Genomic DNA, 24,655 nt, shown 5'->3' on the forward strand with positions numbered 1-24,655 from the left:
AGCAAGTCACATGGAGAAGTTGCTGAAATGCCTATGGTTTCTACTCCTGTTACTATGCCATCTGCTGTACAAGTATGTGCCTATAGCCTCATGGGGTGTGCCCTATGATCATCTGACTGAAGAAGAGAAGACTAGGACCTGGTTTACTGACAGCTCTGCACATTATGCAGGCCCCACTGAGAAGTGGACAGCTGCAGCATTAAAACCCCTTTCCGGGACAACCCTGAAAGATAAAGGTGAAGGAAAATCTCCACAGTGGGCACATGGTATTACAGTTTGTTTGGAAGAAGAAATGGCCAGATGTACGATTGGCTGGATGGTCAGGAACTGGGAAAGATCACAATTGGAAAACTGGTGAGAAAGACATCTGGGGAAGAAGAATGTGGATAGATCTCTCCAAATGGGCAAAGAATGTGAAGATATTTGTATCCCATGTAAATGCTCATCAAAAGGTGACTTTAGCTGAGGAGGAGTTCAATAATCAAGTGGATAGGATGACCCGTTCTATCAGCCTCTTTCCCCAGCCATCCCTGCCATTGCTCAATGGCAAAGTGGCCGTGGTGGCTGAGATGAAGGTTATGCTTGGGCTCAACAACACAGACTTCCACTCACCAAGGCTAACCTGGCTACAGCTGCTGCTGAATGCCAGATCTGCCAACAGCAGAAACCAACACTGAGCCCCAGATATGGCACCACTCCTGGAGGAGATCAGCCAGCAACCTGGCGGCAGGCTGTCTACAATGGACCACTTCCTCCACGGAAAGCACAATGTTTTGCTCTTACTGGAGTATATACTTATTCTGGTTATGGATTTGCCTTTCCTGCACATAATGCTTCTGCCAAAACCACCATCCGTGGACTCACAGGATGCCTTATCTATCAGCATGGTATTCCACACAGTATTGCTTCTGACCAAGGAACTCATTTCACAGCCAGAGAAGTGCAACAGTGGGCCTATGATCATGGAATTCACTGGTCTTACAATATTCCCCATCATCTTGAAGCAGCTGGTCTGATAGAAAGAAGGAATGGCCTTTTGAAGACACAGTTACAGCACCAATTAGGTGGTAACAGCATGGAAGGCTGGAGCAGAGTTCTTCAAAAGGCAGTATATGCTTTGAATCAGTATCTGATACGTGGTACAGTTTCTCCCATAGCCAGGATCCATGGGTCCAGGAATCAAGGGGAGGAAAAGGGAATAGTTCCACTCACTTCACTCCTAGTGACCCTCTAGAAATTTTGCTTCCTGTCCCCACAACTCTAGGTTCTGCTGGCCTAGAAGTTTTGGTTCCAGAGTCGGGGAGTGCTCCTACCAGTGAAAGAGGAAAATTACTGACCACCAGAACTCTCACCCCAGAGTACATTCTGAACTCTCACACCGGAGTCCAACCCCTCCCAACTAAGGACTGTGCCAGGGACATTTTTGAGATAAGGGTGTGAGTAAAAACCTCAGTTCCAATGAATCAAGTACATGGCCAAAGTGTGGGACGCGTTGCGAAAAGCACTTTGAAAAAAACCCTTGGCTGAATCTCTTAGTGACGTAAAACCTGTATTTTCCCTGCCCTGCTCCCCCCTTGCCTCCTTCCTATAAAAGCTTGTGAAAAGTTTGGGCCGGTTGTCGAATCTCCTCTACACCATGCTGGGTGTGTGGGTTTCGACCCCAGAGCTCTAGTTCATGTATTTGCTTGCTGTTGCTTTATAGGGCTCTGGTTTATGTGCTTTTTATGTGCTTTCTTGTTGCTGCTGTATTAAATCTTACTCTCTACATCTTAAGTTTAGTCCCAGTGTCTTCTTGGGTGCGCGGCTGTCCCGAGGCTTGAGTGGGTGTCTCCCCTTGGGAGTCTTGGAGTCTTTCACCAGGAGCCACAACAAACATTCCATTGAACTGGAAGCTCAGACTCCCCCTCCCCCTGGTCATTTTGGGCTTCTTAATGCCCTTTAAACCAATAGGTTAAGAAAGGAATAACAGTGTTAGGGGTGATAGATCCCCTGATTACCATGGGGAAATTGGATTGTCCCTCAACAATGGAATAAGCAAGATTATGTCTGGAGGGCAGGAGATACTTTAGGGTGTCTTTTAGCACTACCGTGTCCTGTGATTAAAGTCAACAACAGCCTAATCCAAGCAGGATGACAAAGGACCCAGACCCATCAGGAATGAAGGTATGGGTCAATCCTCCAGGAAAAAAGCCAAGACCTACTGAGGTGCTTGCCAAGGGTGAAGGAAATACAGAATGGGTAGTAGAGGAAGGTAGTTATAAATACCAGCTAAGGCCACATAACCAGTTACAGAAACAAGGATTATAAAGTAATATGAATGTTTCTGTCTTATTTTGTTAAGAATACATATGTCTTTCTTCCAATTTCTTTAACATCAATTGAAATTTAAGTTGAGACAATAAGAGAATGTTCCCAAGGGACATTGCCCATTGTAAACTTACAAATGTGTTTGCAATTGTACAAGGGATAGTTATATCATGTTAGGCATATTCATGACCTTGTTATTGTTTCATGTAGACATGAGATATTATGTGTCTCATGAGGTTGACAAGGGGTGGATTGTAGTGCTATTCCTGGTTGTCAACTTGACTATATCTGGAGTGAACTACAATCCAGAATTGGAAGGCTCACCAGTGACCCTTATCTGGAGGCTGGGAGATAGAAGTTTCTGACCTGGATCTTGGCATGGAGATCTTTAGGCATACTGGTTATGAATTCCAGAAGATTAAAACAGGAAAATCTCTGAGTTCAAGGTCATCTGGGATTAAAGGAGTGGTGGCACACACCTTTAATCTGGGCTACATCTTCTGTTGGAGACTTACTTACATAAGGACATTGGAAGAAGTAAGATTTACTCTCTTTCTCTCTTTCGCCTGCTTGCCTGTGGGACTGAGCAAGTGCTAGATCCTTGGACCTCCATTCACAACTGCTGCAGACCATTGTTGGAAGTTGGACTACAGACTGTAAATCATCAACAAACCCCTTACTATATAAGACTACCCATAAGTTCTGTGGCTCTAGAGAACCCTGACTAATACACATGTTTTATTTTATATACATACACACACACATATAGTTGGTGGTGGTGGTTTGTTTTCAAGACAGGGCTTCTCTGTGTAGCCCAGACTGTCCTGGAAGTCACTCTGTAGACCAGGCTGGCCTCAGACTCACAGGGATCAAAGTGCCACTGTTTTGTGTGCATCTACTTGTGAGTATGCCCATGTGTGCGTGGATGCCCAGTGAAAAAGGTGAGAGATCACCTAGTGCTGGAAATACTGACAGCTGTAAGCTGCAAACATGGGTGCTGGGAACTTTCCTTGGGTATTCTACGAGAGCGGCACTCACTCATAAGCTCTGAGCCACTTCTCCAGCCTCAAGTTTACTTTCTGTTATGGTTGGAGTCGCTTTTTCCATAGTTTCTATTGGGTTGTTTACATTTTTTTTTTTTTACATTATATGTTTTAGTCACAGGAGTAGTACTGAGTATAAGACTTTTGTCTTCTAATCTGACATTTAGCTGTTGACTCTGTTCACATTTCCTACATATAACTTACTTATTTTGAGACAGAGTATCTCTACATAGCCATGGCTTTCCTGGAATTTACTATGTAGACCAGGCTGACTTCTAATTCAGAGATGCTTCTGCTTCCACCTCTCTAGTGCTGGGATTAAAGGTATGTGCCATCCAAGCCTGGCTCATGATTTTTTAAGACATGGTTCTGGACTGAGCCTCAGGTGTGCTAGGATCATAGGTATGGGTCACCACACCCAGTTTAAATTTAAAGTCAATGTGATTTTTAAATCACAAAGCCATAGGATGTTCTGTCTTCATCAAACTGTCCTTCCAAGCAGCAAGTACTATACTTTCTGAAATTTTCTTATGAGACTTTTAAGGGTTTCTTTTTATTATTATTCCTTTTGAGTGCTGGAATACTGTTTTTCTGTAACCTTTGAAGGTGGAATTCATACATTTTCCCCTTCATAAAGTCAATTTCACAATCACAAGTATTACATATAACATCTTACCAAACTATACACTACTTTTGCTATGTTAAAAATGAAGGTGCATATAAAGCTGGTGTGATCTATAAGAGTATAAGACAGAACATGTGTCACTAAGGCTTTGGGAATAGGACCCACATTACTAGGAATCATTTCTAGTGACACATGGGAAGTTAAGGTCAAAGCAACCTGACAGATAAGCCAAGCAAGAAATCCTTGTAAAGGGGATTCTATTTTCCAAAATTCAAAGACCATCTACTATAGGACTGGGGAGATGGTTCTGTTGAAGTGCTTGCTGCACAAGCAGAGGACTCATCAAGTTTTGACCCTAACAAAAGCTAGGTGTGGCCGAGAGCATCTGTCACATCCCAGGGATGGAAAGGCAGGCAGGAGGCTTCTGGGTAGTCAATGTAGCCTAACCCAATAGTCTGAGGTTTAGTGAGAGATTGTTTCCAGCACTAAGGTGAAGAACCACCAAGGAAAACCCCAACATGACCTCTTGCCTCCATGTGCACACGCACCAACAGCTCACACACAAGGTTGTCTACAGAAAGATGGGGAGGGAAAAGGCCTGATCCGAGAAGGAAAGGAGATGGCTAATTCTGTCAAATTGACTGGACCTAGAATCAAGTAAGAGGTAAGCTGACAGGACTACCTGTAAGGAATTTTCTTGATCAGATTATTTTATATTAATAGTATACATTAAATACGAAGAGCAGCTTCTGGTGGCAGCCAGATAAAAGGCAGCCCAAGGGAAAAGTCTGGGGTCCGCCAGCTTGTCTTCCACAGCACTGTCCAGTTCATCCCCCCTATTCTCAGGTTGCTGTCTACTTAATCCACCCTGCTGCTACCATTTTTTTGTTGTTGTTGTTGCTGATATCAGAATTCAGATTTTTCAGCCTTCCAATGTGGAATGAAGACCAGTGGCTCTCAAGGAATGAATCCTCCAGGCACCAGAATGGGACAGTCTTAAACTGCGGAGACGTGTAGTCTTGTGGACTGTGTGGCTTCTGAGTTCTCAATCTCTCCAGAGTCAACATCTGTACTATACCATGTACGCCAATCCAGTAAATCCAGGCTACTCTCTATTCACTGTCAGCTCTGTTCCTCTGCGAACCTTAGCTAATACAGACATCTCCCCAACTTCATTTCTTTGTCTTAAGTGCTTTCACTGTTTAAGTCAAAAGCTTTATGGTATCATTTTATTATTTACAGGTACTTAAAGTTAGTTTTTTTGTTTTGTTTTGCCTGTCTCATTAACACTTCCAGAATATTTTAATCAAATGCTTTTACTTTTGTGAACTAACTTTTTAATGCTAAACTGTAATGGCATCATCAAGTGTTTATTAATAATTCAAAAGTCAAATGGACTGTGGTGACTTATTGAGGAGTTGATAAAGTCAGCTGGAATATAAAAAGTAAGCATTTTCTGTCACCATCTTGCCACTGCAATTTCATTCCTGTATTTATAACATGTTAGTCATCCACTTAACTAGTATTTACTCAAGCCCTCTCATGTATGGTGTACTGCTCTATATGTAGAGACCACTAGTGAATAGAGGCAGGGTTACTGCTCTACTGGAATTTAGGTTCTAAAGTTAGTCAGACCGTAATAGTATTAGTAACAGCCAAATCTGACTCAACAAGTCACTTGCTAAGATAGTTCTAAGCACTTTACAACATGATGTAATTACCACGGTAACAATAAAAATAAATCACCCTTACTTTTTTTGCACAAGGGATGGAAGACAGGAGAGGAAAGATAATTTGCCCAACTGTACATAGCTAAGGAGGGCAGAACTGGGGTTAGAACCAAGAGAGCCTCATAGAAAATAGACACTTACTCTCAATACTTTGCCTCTGACCAAAAAGAAAAAAAGTGCCTGAGGTAATATAAACAAAGAGTAAAGCCAACTAGGGTTCAGCGTTATGGAAATATAGAACTGGGTGCCATAAAGACAATTTTGCAAGGGAGGAAGTGGGGACCAGTAGAGATGTCAGGGGAAACCTCACAGAGGAAGCAGCGCTAAGCTATGCCCTGAAGAACCGAGTTACAGGTGTCTTGGAGGCAGAGGTGAAGAACACAGTCCCAAGTCTTTAAAAACAGATGAATGCATACCTGAACTTAAGTTCAAAGCCAGCCTGAGCTGCACTGTAAGAGCTTGGCTCAAAACTCAAAAGAAACAATGGAATCCTGCCTTGTTGAAAGAAACAGAAATGTCCAGTTGAGTGTATCTTGAGTGTGGTGTACCTGTGACCAAAGGCAGGCAGGAGGCAGACTGTGTAAGTAAAAACAAGAGGGTGTTTTATCCTAAGTGTCAAAACCACTACCTGGTAATCTGAAAAAATCACTCTGTTTGTGCAAAACTAGGAAAGCCCCTATGAAAGCAATTACAAATCAAGAGGAAATGACAGTGGCCTGAAGGAGTGTGGTGACAAGCAAAGGAACTTCAGGGTAATTTTCACAATACTGGACAAGAGTGGCAGGTGAACAGGATGTGATGAGGGAAGGAAGAGGGGCTCCATCTTTGGGTTTGAGTCACTAATGAGATAGCAGTGTCCTTTGTGTGAGGCTCAGGGGAAAAATATGAAGCTTTTCACCTTCTACTGGGGGGCGGGGGGAGAGAAGGCACATTTGGGAGAGAGGGGGTTCTTTTCTAATTATCTTTCTTCATTTAAAAGTTCCAAAGGAAGGACTGAAAAGAACTGAAATGTTCAATTTTAGGAGACCCTTCCACTTGAGATAAACTGGAGAACAGAATCCTCTTTACCGAGCATCGGCCGTCCCCAAGATCTCAATGATGGGACACAAGACAACGTTGGCGAAGCCATCTTAATCCCATCTCGTGCTCCTCCTGGCAGTTAGGCCCTCTGCTCCATAAATTGTCACTATCGTAAACGCTCACAGCATCTCCCCTCACGCTACAACGCTTAATGCATATAGCTATATATCTACATATTTATATATCTTAACAAGCAATGCGACTATAACCCTTGCCTTCAAGGCTAGTGGTTTCGCAGGAATGGTACCTTTGGAAAGCGCGTGGCTGCCCCCGTACTTATTTGCGCCTTCTTCATATCCACTTAAGTGACAACTCTAGTCCCTAGGCTGCGGGGTCTACTGAGGAGCAGGAGCCGTTGGGTCGGTCAGTTGGCAAGCTCTCCTCACATCTCTCTTGCGAGACGCGGACCGGCTCCTGGCGCCTCCGTCCTCGCAGAACCGCAGCGAACGAGTCTGGGAGGGGGTCGGGAAAGGAAAAGACGCAAGAGAGATTAAGTAATTGGTTCGCAAAGGGAAAAGATGATATTTGGGGTCGACTATGAAGCACCGGTTTCAAACGCCCGCCCCCTAAGCTGCCTTGGCTCCGCCCCTAGGCAACGTCATTCCATCTTTTTCCCGTGTCTTTGCTGATTGGTCATTGCCTCAACCTGTAAGAGACGGTTTAAAAAAAAAAAAAAAAAAAAAACCACAACTCCGGAATTGCTTCCGGGTGTGGAGTTCGCGTCGTCTCCACAGCCATTGGAAGTGCGAAGGTTTTGCTTCCGGGTCTCAACCGAGACCCTGGTGTAATAACTGGAAGCTCTGCATTTTGTTTCCGGTCTTGGGCCTGGCGCCCCCAGCGCCGAGATTTCTGGGAGCTAAGGGTCGCATTGGTTCATGAGTGAGCTTCGGAAGGTGCTGCGTCGGATCCCTGCCAAAGTGAGCAGCCGGGCATGGTGGTTTGTGGTCCTTGTGTGGGTGGCACCGGGGAGCCCGGTCGCCGTCGCCGTGACGATCGTGCAGGGATGGCGGTCGGGAGCTGAAGCCGAGCCCGGGGCGGTCACCGGTGCAGCGCCTCCGACACTGAGAAAAGCAAAGGAGGGTGGGATGGGGGAGAAACTCCCACCTCCCACACGATCTGTGTGAGCAGCTGCTTAAGCTAACGGAGATTTAGTAGCCCTGCAGTTAGGCTGCAATTCTTATTTGACAGCTAAAAATGGCAAAAGGTTCTCTATTCGAACTCCCGATTCTTTTGCTTTCACCTCCCAAGCTCTGGAATCACAGGAGTCCCCCCGTCCCGTCCCGTCCCCCCCCAGCATACCCAGTTCAGGATGGGTTCTTGATATTTGGTTGGGTGGAGTTCCGATTTTCTGAGCATCGCATAAGTTACAGCCTTGATAAATGTTGCAGTAACTGCTTTAGAAGAAAATTGAGTCAACAGGATTCTGGGGTAATGTTGCCCATGTAAATGTCATTGGGGACTTTAAACAAATTCTAACATAATAAGTTTGCCTGTGACTTTAAAAGAAATTTGTTTTTTATTGGCCTCCTTGCTGTAGTGTGAGGTTTCTGATAGAACAGCAAATCTTGGCCTGACAGTTCCAGCAGTTCGGAGGCAGCCTTGGGTAGATTTCAGGAGGGTTCTAGGCCAGCTTGATCTACATTGTGAGTTCTAGTTCAGCCAGAGCTACATTGAGACCCTATCATTTAAAAAAAAAAGAAAAAGAAAGAATAAAATAAAATCTCAGAGAAGCTAGTGCTAGTGGGATAACATTTATTTTAAAAGCCACACTACACTGTTGTGCAAGATCTGACATCATGTATGGGAATCTCATAATACTATAGAAATGTTGGCATTCCACAAATGACAGAAACAAGCTAGAAGACTTGCCCAGGGCTACCCAGCCATAACAGAGGCACTAACTCAGATCTTCATAGTAATTATTTTTACTGAATAAGAGTTGCCTAGTAAACACCCTTAGTTTCATAATTCGGATTTTTAGGAACTTGTGTTGAAGCAAACTAAGCAATTTTGGGGAGAGTTTTGAGAAGGATTTAAGAATAGGTGTTTATGAGTGATCTGTAAAATGAAAGTATAACTTAAACTCACTTGTGCCGAAGACTAAAAGATGACAACAGCAGCCAGGCCAACTTTTGAACCTGCAAGAGGTGGGAGAGGAAAAGGAGAAGGGGATTTGAGCCAGCTCTCCAAGCAATATTCAAGCAGAGACCTTCCCTCTCATACAAAGATAAAGTACAGGTAAGAAGGCCTTCATCTGTCTTGTTCACAGAATGGGACCAAGCCTATATATATATATATATATGAATATGACTTATGGTCATGTCTAAGTTACAGTATTTAGGTTACTGATCTCCCAAGAGAAGTATTTCCAAAAAGTTTACAATAAAATTATGCCCTACAGGTAAAGTTGCTAGACAGTCTTCTAGCATAAGTTCCTATGAACCAGGAATCGCTATGTGTAGATGAAGCACTCATTAGTCATGATAATCACATCAGAGAAGACGGAGCTGTAGTGAATATGGAAGTGTTGCTCTAACAGCCCTTGAATTGGTGGACTGTTTTAAAAAGCCAAAGACATGGCTAGAGAGATTTCTCAGCAGTTAAGAGCACTGCTCTTCCAGAGGTCCTGAGTTCAATTCCGAGCAACCAGATGGTGGCTCACAACCATCTGAGGGGTCTGATGTCCTCTTCTGGTGAGTCTAAAGAGAGCAATGGTGTAGTCATATACATAAAATAAATACATCTTTTTTTTTTTTAAAGCCAAAGCCATTCTGTTGTAGGCAGTTGTGTGCTTCAGTTTGTTGTTCTAGGGATAAGGAGCAGCACCACGAGTGCATTAGCCCTCAGATTAGGATCTTGTCTTGTCTTCTTCCTTTTTGTTGTTAACAGACAGTTCCATTCTGGATTGTCTTAAATTGCTGAAGCTATATAGGTTGTTTTCCTTGACAAGTGAGGCCAACATTTTTGACGTGTTTTGTTTTGTTTTGTTTTTCCTACTTAAGACAAACCACACAGGATGCCCCTGAAGAGGTTCGCAACCGCGACTTTAGGAGAGAACTGGAAGAGAGAGAGCGAGCTGCTGCAAGAGACAAAAACAGGGACCGCCCAACTCGAGGTACCCATACTGTCCGTCATGTCTGTCTGAGTTGTGTGCAGAAACTGTGTGTATCCTGGTAATTGGAAATAAGTAGCATTTTTGTGAGCTGTATCTCTTTGATGGATGATTAGAGATGAGAATGAGGTTTGTTCCAGTCCCATCTTGTCATGCATTGATACTAGAAGAAATGGTGACCCGGAGTGTTTAAAGCCCATGGTTTCAGTGCCTATCTGTAGACTTGGGCTTTACAGCAGCTGGAACTGAGGCCTTCTGTCTGGGACTCCGCACGTAATTGAAGAGTTTTGAGAGAAGCATCAGTTATCCTTTTTGTGTTTCTACTACATGTGAGCATTGGGTAGGTCTCCTAAGATGCTGTGATCCGCATTCTCACTAATTCATTTCGTGTAAACCAACAAATATTTATCAAAGACTTACTTGCCAGGCACAGGCTGGATCCCGGGTGTCACTATGCTTTGCGTGGATTCTTTTGCCCAAAGGTTTCTAAAATGGCTTTTAAATTTTAGTACTTGGGCTGGAGAGATGACTCAGTGGTTAAGAGCACCACCTACTCTTCCAGAGGTTCTGAGTTCAATTCCCAGCAACCACATGGTGGCTCACAACCATCTGTAATGGGGTCTGGTACCTTCTTCCAGTGTGTTAAAAGAGAGCAATGGTGGTATACTCATTAAATAAATAAGTAAATAAATAAATAAAACCAATCTAGTACTTATTTCAGTATGCTAAATGTTTGTTTTCTTCAGAGCATACAACTTCCTCTTCAGTGTCAAAGAAGCCCCGCTTAGACCAGATTCCTGCTGCCAACCTTGATGCTGACGATCCTCTCACAGACGTATGTGTTTTAGTTTTGGGTTTGGGCTAGGGTTTTGTTTGTTTGTTTGTTTGTTTGCTTGCTTGCTTGTTTTAAGCCCGCTTAGTGCTAGAACTGTGGACCTCTGCCATTAGGCCCACCATATCATATTTTCCTGAAAAAACTTTAATACATTTTGGCTTTATGTTATTGAAATATATCCCTGACCTCAACTTTAAAACAGGAAGTATTCTATGTCAAACACTGTTAGGGCAGGTTTGATCTGGAGGGCTATGTGGAAGCAGGTTGTGAGAGTGGCTGCGCCCACCCCTGACAGCATTGTCAGTGGTGCGAGGGGTTAAGCTGCCTTGCTTTAACCACACGGAACACTGTGAGGATGAGTGCCCTCTGAACAGCACCACTGAGCATTGTACTTGGTACTGCCCTTTATTTCCCTTAGATATGATGCTCTGCTAGACACATAGTGCTCATAGGCCCCTTAGTGATTAGAGAGGTAGGTAGTCTAAGCAGATAGAGCATAAACAGCCACTGGGACACTACTGCCTTTTCAGCTGTATGTAGCTCAGGCTGGTCTACTAATCACAGCCTTCCTGCCTCGTACCTCAACCTTCTGAGTAGTCGACTACACCTGACTTCCGACTGCAACTGAGGAGCAGGCATGAGTGACCTTCCTTGAGTAGTATCTAATTGCGTATATATGTCAACAGTTAGAACTGACTGGTAGTTATTAAAATGAGAAGTCTTACAGTAAGTGAAATTCAGTTGTTCATTCCAAATATTTCTGTTGGAATCTTAGCACCCTTTTTGCAGTTGCTCTTGTTAACTTACTCATTTTGAGCTACATGAAACTACGTTAGCTCTTTAGGGTGAGACACTGAACATAGTACTGTGTTTTATTGTGAAGTGTACTTGTTTTACATTGGTACCATGTGAAAATCCTTTTTGACCATGTAAATATGAAAGGTACTTTATCAGGGGTTGACATTTTCGTAAGCATTCATAATTTGTTGTTGGGTTTTATTTATTATATTTCTAATGGTTATTGGTTTTAATTATGATACTTGGGTACTTTTCCCTTTAGGAAAATGTTGTTTCAAAGGCGTCGTAATTACAGTTTCCATGAGAAAGGTGAATAATGTATATTTTCTTTCTGGTATCCCGGGTCACCTTGACTTGTCCCAGGAGGAAGATGAGGATTTTGAAGAGGAGAGCGATGATGATGATACTGCAGCTCTTCTCGCAGAGCTAGAAAAGATCAAGAAGGAAAGAGCTGAAGAGCAGGCCAGGAAGGTAGTGTTGGCGGTCATACCACACCATCAAATTCTGTCATGTCTAAATGTTGGAACACGTGGGGATTTGTCTTCTTATAATGGCATTCTTGGTCCCCTAATTACGTAGGAAATTTTATAATGGCATTCTCGGTCCCCTAATTACATAGGAAATTTATTTCAGATAGTTCAGATAGAACTCTCATGCTCAGCTTGTTTAAAAGCAAATGAATAAATGTTTGATTTTCTAATTAACTGCCAGAATTAAAGATAGTCTACAGCAGTGGTTCTCAGCCTTCCTAAGGCTGCAACCCTTAACATAGTTCCTCATGTTATGGTGACCCCCCCCCAACCTTAAAATTAGTTAGTTGGTACTTCATAACTGAAATTTCACTAGTTATGAATCATAATGCACATATCTGTGTTTTCCAGTCATCATAGGCAACTCCTATGAAAGGGTTATTTGACCCCCAAGGAGTCATGATCCACGATTGAGAACCGCTGGTCTTCGTGGTTTATAGAGATTCTCTTCCTGTCTCCTGCCTTCTTTGAGGCATTTGTGTCTCAGAACAAATTAGTGAGATCTGTATAGTCCAGGGCAAGTCACCTAACTTGTTGCATATCCACAGTCTCTTCACCTACACAATGGGAAAAAAATAACATTGAACTCAAAGAAAGCTCAGGCAGGTTTTGCAGTTTGAGGCCAGCCTGAGCTACAGAGTGAGACTGCCTCAAGAACGTAGAGGGCATAGAGTGTCAGGTTTATAGAGCAGTGCGGAGGACGTGAGGGCTTTGTTCTAAAAGATTCATGGAGCACCTTCCTGTGTGCAGGATTGATTTCTTTTGGCAAAAGTAGAGAGGTTGGAAAAAGTTTAGACTGTTTCAGTAATCCTCATATGCAATGAAATGAACTATAATCTGCATGGTAAGCGCTAGAGAGATGGCTCAGTCATTAAGAACACTGGATGCTCTTGCAGAGGACCCAGGTTCAATTCCCAGCACCTACATGGTGGCTCACAACCATCTGTAACTCCAGTTCTCTGGGACCTAATGCTCCTTTCTGGTCTCCTCAGTCACCAAGCGTGTGTGATGCATAGACCTACCTGCAGTCAAAATACCACATAAAATAAACATTTAAAAAACATTGGAAATGAGAAAGGTAAGCAGAGGTTGGTAAAGCTGTAAGACGTCTGCTCTACTGCTGCTCCAGAGCAGTAGTGGACACAGTGCCTATATAAATAGGATGCCATATTCTCAAAAGTCCACTTCACAAGTGTGGGGCTGGCAGTGTAAGTTTGGCCCATAGGCTATCTGACATTAGCCTCCAAGCCTGGTAACTGAGTGGGGAAGGATTGGCTTTTCTTCCCAGTGCTGTGTCTTAAGTGTGAGTAAGCCTGCTCCTGGTGTTGTGGCATCTTTGGAAAAGGTCTGTTTTTTACATTTTATTTATTTTGCTGGATTCCGGGGTAGATGCATGCATATATGGAGATCAGAGGACAAGTTTGAAGACTCAGTTTTCCTTCCATGGTTTGGGAACTGAATTCAGGCTATGTGACTTACTGACAAGCACTGCTGTGTGCTGAGCCACCTCACTGCTTCCTTCCCTACCCGGCTATCAGTTTTCAGAAAGCTGTCTGATCCTAATTGTAATACAAAGTTCCTGACTTTAAGATCTCTGCAGTAACCTAAAAGGTTTTCCCCAAGAGTGATGTACTTATCACCTACTGGTGGTTTGTGCTGGTAAAAGTGAGATCCATTATTCACATTTGCATATTAAAATGAAGTATCAGGAGCCTATATGGAAAATAAGATTCATTTTAAAGTGACTTCTAAAGAGACTCTTCTTCTTGATCTATTATGTCATCGATTTCTGTTATCCCCAAAGCACAGCAAAGTGCGATTGATGTTTGATTTAAGTTGTGTTAACAGAGAACTACAAAAATTACAAGTAAGAATTTTAGAAATTTTGTGTTTCTAATTCTTAAAACGAAATGGGGTGATTTGAGTTTGAAGAAATTGATGTTAAAATAGTAGTGAAGAAAGTGATCTAGAAATGGTGACTCACACCTCTAATCCTGACACTCATTGGCTAAGGCAGGAAAATCACAAGTCGAAGGCCAAACCAAACTAGTATTGAAAATTTGTGTCTTTAAAATAAATGGAGAATGGGCAAGATGGCCTAGCAGGGAACCTACATGATGAGAGAATGGATTTCTGCAGGTTGTTCCCTGACCTCCGTTGTACTGTGGTACCCATATGCATGCATGCACACACGCTAAATATATACAGAAATACTTTTTTAAAAATACAGACAATATTGTAACTGTGAAGAAAGTATATAAGAAAGGTATAATAGATCACTAACACTAAAGCATAAGAACAAACGATATTTTATATAAATTAATTGACGTACATATTATTAGAATGTAACCATCTTTCACATGATAGTTTGTCTTGTCTTAGGAAATACTCCCTAGTTAATAACTAATTCATCCTAAAGATGGAAACTTAACATGGTTTGTAACTCAAAATTGAATTATGTTGTCTGTAGCCCCTTAAAAAGTGAGACAACACCCTTGTTAGCATCTCAGCTTCTCACAGTTTAGAGAGGCCAATGACTGTTGGCAAGGATGGGATAAAAACGGCAACGTGCTTAAGCTTTATTAATAAGATTTTCCTGGCATTTACTAAGAATCAAAAAGAGGAGTGGGTCAGTGGTAAAGTGCTTTGTACCAGGCCTTGCCCCACCCCATCCCTATCACTGCACATCGGGGCCTGCACACCTACCATGCACTCAGAAGGTCAAGGTCATCCTCTGCTACCTAGCAAGTCCCGTGCCGGCTTGGGTTGCTGGAGACCCTGTCATTAAAAAGAAAAAACAGGAAAATTATCTTTTCTCCCTGTACCATTTGAGTTCATTTGTGGGCTAATATTAGACAGCTGACCTGGAGAGACTAACTTTGTGTCTTCCTCTGTCATTGACAGGAACAAGAACAAAAAGCAGAGGAAGAGAGAATTCGCATGGAAAACATTCTGAGTGGAAACCCTCTCCTAAATCTCACTGGCCCATCCCAGCCTCAGGCCAACTTCAAGGTTAAAAGAAGGTACGAAAAGTAATGGGTCTATGTACGTGTGTGGACCATGGTTAGTGTTACGTGTGTTCTATAAAGTTTCTAGGATCCCACCTTCTGTTGATAACCTTCCCAATCAGATTTTAGAATACGGAAGATGGAAAGAGGTGGGAGACTTCATTTTAATGCATACTCATAATAGCCAAGTCTCTGCTTAGTGATTGTCTAAATAAGAGAGCCAGAGTGACTGTAGCTACAAAGCTTTACATGAGATGTGAGTGTTGGGGTCCCCAAGACCACCCCTCACAATTCAATTCTAGAAGGACTTAGGGGACTTGGTATGGCCGTATTCATGTTTGATACTGTAAGATACACACAGATCATATAGTTGTAAGTCTTCCTAGGTATACATCCAGGTCACAAGGTGGAGAGAGAGGCTTCCTTAGGATCCTGCTCCTTGTAAGAGGTCAGCAAACAGTGAAACTAACGTTGAGACTCAGGAGTCTCAAGGGAGTCGTCCTGTAGGAACCTGTGCACTATAGGCACAGTGATGGTGAGAGAAGGTGTGGGTTTCCAGTGCTAACGAACCAAAGCTAAGCTTAGAGTCGGGGCCCGAGAGGGAACTCTCATGTACCGTGTGCAGAGGAAGACAATAAAGAGCTGAAGAAGCACACCGATGTCGGAGGAGGATGCCTCACAGGAGCAGGGGTAGTGTGTGAGAGGGTGTGAGCAGCTCCACTGCCTCATCTCTGCACACACGGCAATGAAGAAGCCCTGCCCTGGCACTCTCCTGCTCACTCACTCAGTGCCTGCCCTTCATGAACAAAGCTCCATCTGCAGCCTCTTCTCATCCCAGAACCGCTGGCTTCTTTACTCAGTCACAGGAAAAGCACAGCCCTTGTAGTGCCCTACACAGCTAAACTTTAACCCACATCCTTGAAGACAATAGTACAGTCAAGGAGATGTTTGCTGACAACTAGAGAGTCTCTACTCACTTGACCTGAGCAGTTGCAAGGCAGGAATGAGGAGGAGTGTGGCTTATGCTGAATGTGAAAGAGGAAGCAGGTTTGAGGCATTGTAGGTTTGGAGTGTTCTGTACATCTCTTAAGTAAATCTAGCCTGTGTGCCTCTGCAGTTTGTCTAAGCTAAAAATTAAATAATGCATCTGGGAGTTGCCAGCGTGGGCAGAGAGAAGTCAAAAGATTGTATCAGCACTGGAGAAGTGCCCAGTATAAGTGCATAGTAAATGCATAATAAATAGTGCTTGAATTTAAAATCTTATGCTAAGACTTAGCAGCCAGAGAAGAGGACAGCCAAGAGAGTCACAAAGTATTGGGAGAGGAGAGAGGTGATGGTCTAGGGATGGTGATGTAGGTGCAGAAAGGGAGGACTGTATCTTAGCATTGCAGAGGGGCAGGGCAGTTTGGGTGTTGGGAGCAAGCGAAAGTGAAGAGAAGCTATCAATTACATGTTGAATATGAGACAAAACATTTGTATCCCTGTCACACTGAGCTATTCAGCTTTTAGTGTGTGTACTACTGCATCAAGACAAATTTACTGACATAGTTTCCATAACTGTGCATAGCTTTGCTCATTTCCCTTGTGCAGTTTCTCCTGGTGATCATGCACCAGCACATGCAAGCATGTTACATGGGCTGTGTTTAATGCATGTTTTTGAGTATCTTTATTATATGTAAGGACTTCTGTTTATATAGAAGGTCATAGCTCTGGTCTTACGTACTTCCCGTAACACCTGCCTATGAGTGTGTTTAATGTTTTCTGAAATATAACTGAGCTCTACTCTGAACACTTCACAGGCATGGGTCTATAAACCTTTCTTGTTACATTCCTGTAGTTCATCCTTGCATTATGAAGTGTGCCATGGTAGATATAACTGATGAGAATGTATGAAACTGTACAAAGCACAGTAAACAGGTCACTTACTGTCTGAAGATGTCTGGATCAGGACAAGTGGCCCTGCCTCTGTGTTTTAAATCTGAAAATACCACACTTTTACCTAAGCACAATCTGTGTGTGTCTTCTTTGTAACTGACTTGCTCCTAGTAGAGAAGTGGTGTCTGCTCTGAGTAGGGATGCCCTCCTGCTGTGACAGCCCCGCACAGTAGGCATGCTGCTGCTTTTGCTGTCAAGTGACAGCATGTTGAGCATCTGTGATGGTTTATAGTCTGTTGTGTTCTTGTCTCCTGATGAACTATAACAGATTTGTTTTTTGTTTTTCTTCTTTAGATGGGACGATGATGTCGTTTTTAAGAACTGTGCAAAAGGTATAGATGACCAGAAGAAAGACAAACGATTTGTAAATGATACACTGCGATCTGAATTTCACAAAAAGTTCATGGAGAAATATATTAAGTAATATAGTTTTATGTGCTTAATTAAAAACTAAAGTGTTAAGGATCAATTTGACTTTTTTTGGTTTCTGTTCTTTCCCAGTGTTAACTTTCTCAGTCTCTTTCCCTTAGTGTGGTACTTTATTAGATAATGGATTTAGAAATGGATCTAACCAGGCCTTAGTTTCTTTTTAATATGGGAAAAGGGGAATCTGCTTGTAATAAATATTTTTAACCTAAATAAACCACTGTCCCCAACTTTTTGCTACAATTTATACAGCTTATAAAAAATTGCATGATTTCTTTTCAAAATGAAAACTACTTTGGTGTGCTGTGGGGTTTTTTTTAAGATTCTATTTATTTATTTTATGTATATGGGTACACTGTAGCTGTACAGATGGTTGTGAGCCTTCATGTGGTTGTTGGGAATTGAATTTAGGAACTCTGATCACTCTGGCTCAAAGATTTATTTATTATTATAGATAAGTACACTGTTGCTGCCACACCAGAAGAGGGCATGAGATTTTATTACGGGTGGTAGTGAGCCACCATATGGTTGCTGGGATTTGAACTCGAAACTTTCAGAAGAGCCATCAGTGCTCTTACCCGCTGAGCCATCTTGCCAGCCTGTGTGCTGTGTTTTTAATGCATTAAGTTTTTTTCTTTATCTCACGTTGGTTTGAAGTCTATTGGTAGATGACGTCACTGTTTTGTAAGTATGGTGGAGGCTAAGAGAGATTCCACTTGAGAAACCATGTCACCATTAGTAGTCACCTGGTGTGGCTCAGGAGATGCCTGCCATTTCCCTTCTGAGGACAGTGCTCTCTTTTTTGCCAATGATATGTATTCCCAGGAGAGTGTGTGCTTGAAGTTCAGTGTATGTCTTCACACTGATCTGTTTGACATGCAAAGCTGCATGGAGTTCTCATCAAACACATAACAGCTCTTTGAATGGCTTATTACTGTGAAAAGTATTTCTGAGAGCTATAGCTATACTCTACTAAAAGGCATAATTTATGAGAAGTGTGGCTTTAAGTGTGCTACTGTAATAGAAAATTTACAACCACAAATTGAGCCTTTCACAGATGGAATGCCATTTTTGTTCTTTTTTGTTTTGTTTTGTTTTGTTTTGTTTTGTTTTTCGAGACAGTGTTTCTCCGTATAGCCCTGGCTGCTCTGGAACTTTCTTTGTAGATCAGGCTGGCCTTGAACTCAGAACTGCCTGCCTCTGCCTCCTGAGTGCTGGGATTAAAGGCGTGCGCTACCAAGCCCGGCATGGAATGCCATTTTTAAAGTTGTGTTTTGCTGTGTAGTCTACCCAGGTTCACCTCAAAACTGCAGTTTTCCTTTCTCAGCCTCTTTTTGGTTTTTTTGAGGCAGGGTTTCTCTGTGTAGCCCTGGTTGTCCTGGAACTCACTCTGTAGACCAGGCTGGCCTCGAACTCAGAAATCCGCCTGCCTCTGCCTCCCAAGTGCTGGGATTAAAGGTGTGAGCTACCACATCCGGCTCTTTCTCAGCCTCTTAAATGCTGGGATTATGGCAATCAAGACTGGCACAAACTTCAAAAACAATTGGCATGTCTCATTTCTGATTAGTTATTTTCTTTAAAACCCCTATTAGTTTGAGGACTGGAGTTAATATTGATTAACTTCACTCATTAGTTAATGAGGTTTGTTGTTCTTGCAGAGAACATTGAATTCCTGTAACTGAGCTTTGGGGAATTTAACGTCCTTTCCTGACCTTCATGTACTATTCCCAGACACAGATAGCAAAAGAAAATCTTTAAGAAAAAATGGGAATTGTTCCAGCATTTGCCCAGTGTTGAGTTGATGCATTTGTATGTTGCCTGAATTGAGAGTAAAGCTAGGAGAAGAGTTAGGTCTGCACTCTGCACCCTGCATGCATGCTCTTTCGTCTTTTTGTACAGATCGCCATTTCCTGATTTGTAGTATAGTTGTGTTTGACTCCCTAACCCCATTCATAAACCTCTGCCACTCTGAAACCAGTTTCACATTCAAGCTCTTTAGGAATTTCTTAATTCATTTTTGCAAAATATACTGCTCTCCTCTCCTGGCCTGGTTTTAGAGCACGGTAAGAAAGGAGAAGAGAAGAATGTCTGCCAGATCTCCTTTCCAGAGTAATTTTCCCAATCCTGTAACCCAAGTGGCTTCCTTTTTTGAAAAAGGGGTGTGGGAGAATGGTGGATAGGGAAAGGTAAGCTAAGCAGAAGCAGCTGCCTCAGTGTGCACACGTGTCACGTCAGCATTTGTCATAGCCGGAAGCAGAGGAAGGATCTTAGTGTCTTTAGGACTCCTTGAAAATCTCCTGGTCCTGTGCTTCTTCCAAAAAGTAGTTAAATAAGAACTGGGCCTCAAACGTGCCTAGAAGTTCCCCTGGCTGTCTTAGGATGAAGCAAGCCAACAAAGTAGTACTCCAGGAAACTTCACAACAGCAGTCAGGAAACAGAAAACCTACTCACATCTCCCTCTCTCTGTAGCCCTGCTAGCTGGATATCCCCTGCCATTGTAAGACTGTTTGTCCATGGATCTGGTGGCCAAATCCAGCAGACAAAAATCCAGTTTGTAGTTCCCTCTGACCAGTGCTGCCGTTGTTTTATTATACTCTCCTTGTTTATATGTTCTATTCTTCCTCACTTATAGGATTCAGTCTCCTCTATGGTGCTCTGAACTCTGCCTATCCTTTGTATATTCTGTAATCCATTTATTTTGTATATGGATCTTTGGCCTGCGTATGTCTGCCAGAAGAGGGCACCAGATCCCCTGGAACTGGAGCGTCCATATGGATGCTAGGAATTAAGTCCAAGGCCTGGAAGAACAGCAAGTGCTCTTAGTCACCTCTCCACCTCTGTATATTCTAACTAATTTTCATGTTTATTACTTTTATTTTGAGGTATTGGGAATTGGACCTAGAGAGAGGGTAAGTGGTCTAACCCTGAGCTACAATATACCCTGGTTCTTCATCTTCTCTTGCCTCATGGTCTCTCACACTTCTCTTACATACCCTCCAGAACTGAGTAAATCACTTTCTTCCAATTTCTGATGCACCTGTCCCACTGTTTAGTGTTCATCTGGCTTATGTTATGTCGTAAGAAACAATGAAGTCCTTAAAGCCAGAGAAACTGTAAGGGTCCAAGAATTGCTGAAAGAAGACACTAGACTTGAATAGAGTATTTTGCAGAAACAGCATGCAGGGGCCAGCCAGCCTAGCAAAGTGTCGACCATGAGGGAAACTCACAGGTCCCTCTTAAAACCAGTGGGGGCTCTCCAGTTGTGGTTGGGTCACTTTTCTCAGGACTGATTGAGTTTATGGTATGGGGTACTTATATACTTCTGGTTGGTTCATACCTTGATGGGGAGAGGGTTACCTTAAAGGGAATTTTTCCATATCTGTTATAAGCTCCTGGCCAGATGTCGAGGCAGCTGCTGATTGGCCGCCCCTTTTCTGCAGTTTTTCCAAGAAGCCCTGGCTGTTCTGGGAAGTTGAAGCTTAAGGCTGCCTATCTTAAGATGGAGTGAGTTAGGTGCTCTCATCCTCCCCTTGGGTAAGGGTGCATTTAGAATTCTTGACTGGCGTCTCAGGGCTGGTATTGGAACTTTAGGAACATGAGTTGAATGGTGGAAACTCGTTCCTTTCCTTAGCAAATCTTATTAGGCATGAATAATGCAGGGCCCACATGCCAGGGCAAGTATTAGATCAAGGGTTCGGCTAAAGTTGAAACAAGTGTTATGAGCCATGGAGAGCAGTTGAAGGACTCATACCAGCTCTGGGATTGTGTCTTCCTTTCTATCTTGTCACCTTTTTATGCACCCAAGACATTGATTCTCTTATGACCTCTGAATGGTTGGCATAGAAACTGCATGGTTCTCCGAATGCTGGACACAGGAGGTCCAGTCCTCACCGATGGTGTAGAGCTGCCACAGCCAAGAAGGTTAAAGAGGCTTCTGGATAGGATATAGATGTTTCTAATTCAGACAAATCAGCATTTATGGTAGAACTTGAAGCTTTATAGTCTTGGTCTTGAAGGATAAGAGCTGAAGTGCCCACTCCTGCTGGGTCAACCATGCCAAGTCCTAAGATCGCATCGAGGGCAGCTCATTTTATACCAGTGGCTGTGAGTAGGGTGACTCGGTGCTCATCTCCTTGTCTGAGTAACAGGATCCTAGGACCAGTTGGACACAGAACCCATTAGTGCAGTTGAAGTTCTGCTTGTGAATGCAAGGGGTCAATCTGGTAGAGCAAGCTCACCAGGTATTACAGAGAGGTATGAGATAAGTTTCTTCTCTGGGGACCTCCTGGGTGATATTACATAAGTGCATATGGGTATGGGGGAATTTCAATCCTTTTGTGACACAAAGTCCATTTCCCTTGACTAGTTCTAAGGTTAGTTAGTAAAAGGAAATAAAACTTGAGACATGTGATTCATGTAATTTATGTCAAATAGCCCAAAGAGTTGTTTGTGAGCTTTAAAACCTGGGGCTGAAAACAGGCCAGGACATGCCCAGGCAGGCCCGTCATTACATGTCCTGACTGGCCTGGTGCCTCCCTATCTCCCGCCCTTCTGACAGTCTGTTGATGTTTAAATGGACCAATCATGTGAAACTGCGCCAATTCCTCCCCTGGTCCCACCCCTTTTCTATAAAAGCCCCTAGCTTCCAAGCCTCGGGGTCGAAACCACCGTCTCCTGCGTGAGATACGTTTCAACCCTGAGCTCCACCATTATGGCTCCACCATGTGGTCAACACCTCTGTCTCCTGCGGGAGATATGTGTCGGCCTGGAGCTCCGTCATTAAACTACCTCGTGTTCTTACATCAAGTTGGCTGTCTGTTCGTGATTCTTGGGTGTGCGCTGAATCAGGAATTGAGTGGGGGTTTCCCCACTAGGTTCTTTCATTAGTATCCCATTACCTGGGTACTGCCATCCACTATTTTTGCTGTCAGTGGAGGTGGTATAGTTTCCAGGGATGGCTATACCCTCATAATAGGGACACTATGCATCTAAACAGAGCCAACGATCAGTATAAGTTCTGGCCTAGAGCCATTCAGTACCTGAGAAGTGGCCCAAAGCAGGCCCCAAGGCTCATATTGGGGTTGTAGCCCCTGAGTTGTAGGGACTATGGACTGATTTGGAGTTCCCCCAGGTCCCATGCTGGATCCTTAGTAGGTCTTACCTCCTAAGGTGGTACCTCGAGGCGGAGTGGAGCTGGATGTGGGCCTATTGGTGTTTCTTTCTTGAATTGGACCCATTAAGTGAAGGGTTGGATTGTGAGTAACACTCCTGGACCGTAGCCTGTTACATATATATAACCTTAGTCCCTAGGTCTTACCAGTGGCCCATCCAGTAGCAGCTTCCACTTGGTCAGTAAATTTAACTATCAGATTGTTACATCTTCCACATGGGGGCAGGAGACATCCCACAGGGTCCACCAAATTGGTGTGTCCCCATAATGGTCCCATATCCTATCAAGGCGGATCCATGTCTTTGGACTATGATAAAGTCTGTTTTTACTAGGAGAATCTAGCCACTAGTTTCTGTGGATTTGAATCCCCACGATGCACAAAAATAAGGATCTGGGCCTCCACATTTTGCTGAGAAATTCTGACTACAAATCTCCCACTTGGGACCATTGCTGGAGGAGGTAATTTCTCGCTGTCCTCACTATAAGGCAGTGAACCCCTTAGCTGAGGAACAGGGTAATCAAGGAGCCAGGCTACTGGGACAGAGGCCAGGTGCCAACTGGGAAATAGACTACACAGAAATCAAATTAGGTCTGTATGCATACAAATACCTCCTAGTTCTTGTAAATACCTTTTCAGCCTGAGGGGAGGCATTCCCCACCAAGAAAGAAACTGCCAACAGGGTGGCTAAGAAGTTATTGGAAGAAATCATTCCCAGGTATGGGCTACCCACACTGCTGGGCTCTGACAATGGACTGGCCTTCATCTCTCAGGTAACACAGTCATGTGTTAAGGTTATGGAGATGGGTGGGAAGCTTCAGGGTGCAAATCATCCCCCGGATCTCAGGACAGGTAGAGAGAATGAACCAGGCCTTAAAGAAGGTGTACTGGCTAGTTTTGTGGCAACTTGACACAAGCTGGAGTTATCACAGAAAAAGGAGCTTCAGTTGAGGAAATGCCTCCATGAGATACAACTGTAAGGCATTTTCTCAATTGGTGATCAAGGGGGAAAGGCCCCTTGTGGGTGGAACCATCTCTCTGGGCTGGTAGTCTTGGTTCTATAAGAGAGGAGGCTGAGCAATCCAGGGGAAACAAAGCCAGTAAGAAACATTCCTCCATGGCCTCTGCATCAGCTCCTGCTTCCTGACCTGTTTGAGTTCCAGTCCTGATTTCCTTGGTGATGAACAGCAGTATGGAATTGTACACTGAATGAACCTTTTCCTCCCCAACTTGCTTCTCGGTCCTGATGTTTGTGCAGGAATAGAAACCCTGACTAAGACAGAAGGCCTTAACGAAAGTAACCCTGGGAACTGGAGCTGAGTGGGTGACCCTACTTCCTTATGCACTATATATACAAAGCAAGAAATACCCTCTACACCTTTGAAGATACTTCAAGGAAGACCCCTCCCCTTTTGCTTAACCTCCAACCTTCCCAGAGTTCAACCCCCAGAGGCTCCTGGAATGTTTGCAGGCCCTTCACCAGGTTCAGAACAGACTTGGTCAGATGTATGTAAGTCCATGAGTCAGCTAACCCTCATCTAGGTGACCAACTCTGGGTTAAGAGACACAACCATAAGACCCTTGACCCCTGCTGGAAAGACCTACACATGGTGATCCTGACCACGCCCATAACTGTTAAAGTTGACTGGATAAGGGCCTGGACACTACACTCAGGTCAAAGCTGCAGGATGAGAGATAACCCAACAGCTGTGCCAGCAACGGGTCAGGCTGCTGGATGGACCTTTATACTATTTTTATTGATGTATTATCAAAACATAGCTTAAAGTAGGGCCCAATAAATATCCAAAGGGTGGAGAATGTTTTCTAGTCATTTATTTATTTATTTTGGAGAGGCTCTCCAGGTCAGCATGTTGGCTTGGTTGGTAAAGGTGCTCGCTAAGCAAGCCTGGGCCCACATTCAGCCCTCGAAACACATAGAAGTAGGAAGAGAGAACTGACTCCACAGAGTTAGCCTGGCTGCACCATGGCACACAGCCTCTCATCATGCACACGTGCACACATAACATGATGTATATTTGTAGGTGTTAGGGTTACAGA

General features: G+C 43.4%; 2 protein-coding genes across 5 annotated transcripts in view; one reads left to right on the plus strand and one right to left on the minus strand.

The window, feature by feature from the left end:
* Kdm4d (lysine demethylase 4D) overlaps positions 1-7,419 on the minus strand; it is a 46,944-nt gene extending 39,525 nt beyond the window's left edge. For all 4 annotated transcript variants that reach the window (XM_021172764.2, XM_021172761.2, XM_085844403.1 and 1 more), the window contains exon 1: positions 7,033-7,419. The gene's annotated coding sequence lies outside the window, so the exon portion shown is untranslated. The remainder of the gene's footprint in view (positions 1-7,032) is intronic.
* Positions 7,420-7,519: 100 nt separating this feature from the next.
* Positions 7,520-17,722, plus strand: Cwc15 (CWC15 spliceosome associated protein). The gene is made up of 7 exons (XM_021172212.3): positions 7,520-7,702; positions 8,885-9,023; positions 9,788-9,900; positions 10,644-10,732; positions 11,894-12,001; positions 14,965-15,083; positions 17,298-17,722. The coding sequence occupies exons 2-7, from the start codon at positions 8,893-8,895 to the stop codon at positions 17,425-17,427; spliced, it is 690 nt and encodes a 229-aa protein (XP_021027871.1). The 5' UTR covers positions 7,520-7,702; positions 8,885-8,892; the 3' UTR covers positions 17,428-17,722.
* The last annotated feature ends 6,933 nt before the right edge of the window (positions 17,723-24,655 follow it).

The sequence above is a fragment of the Mus caroli genome, unplaced genomic scaffold, assembly GCF_978045245.1.
Source record: "Mus caroli unplaced genomic scaffold, Mus_caroli_1 scaffold_11, whole genome shotgun sequence".
Classification (NCBI taxonomy): Eukaryota; Metazoa; Chordata; class Mammalia; order Rodentia; family Muridae; genus Mus; species Mus caroli.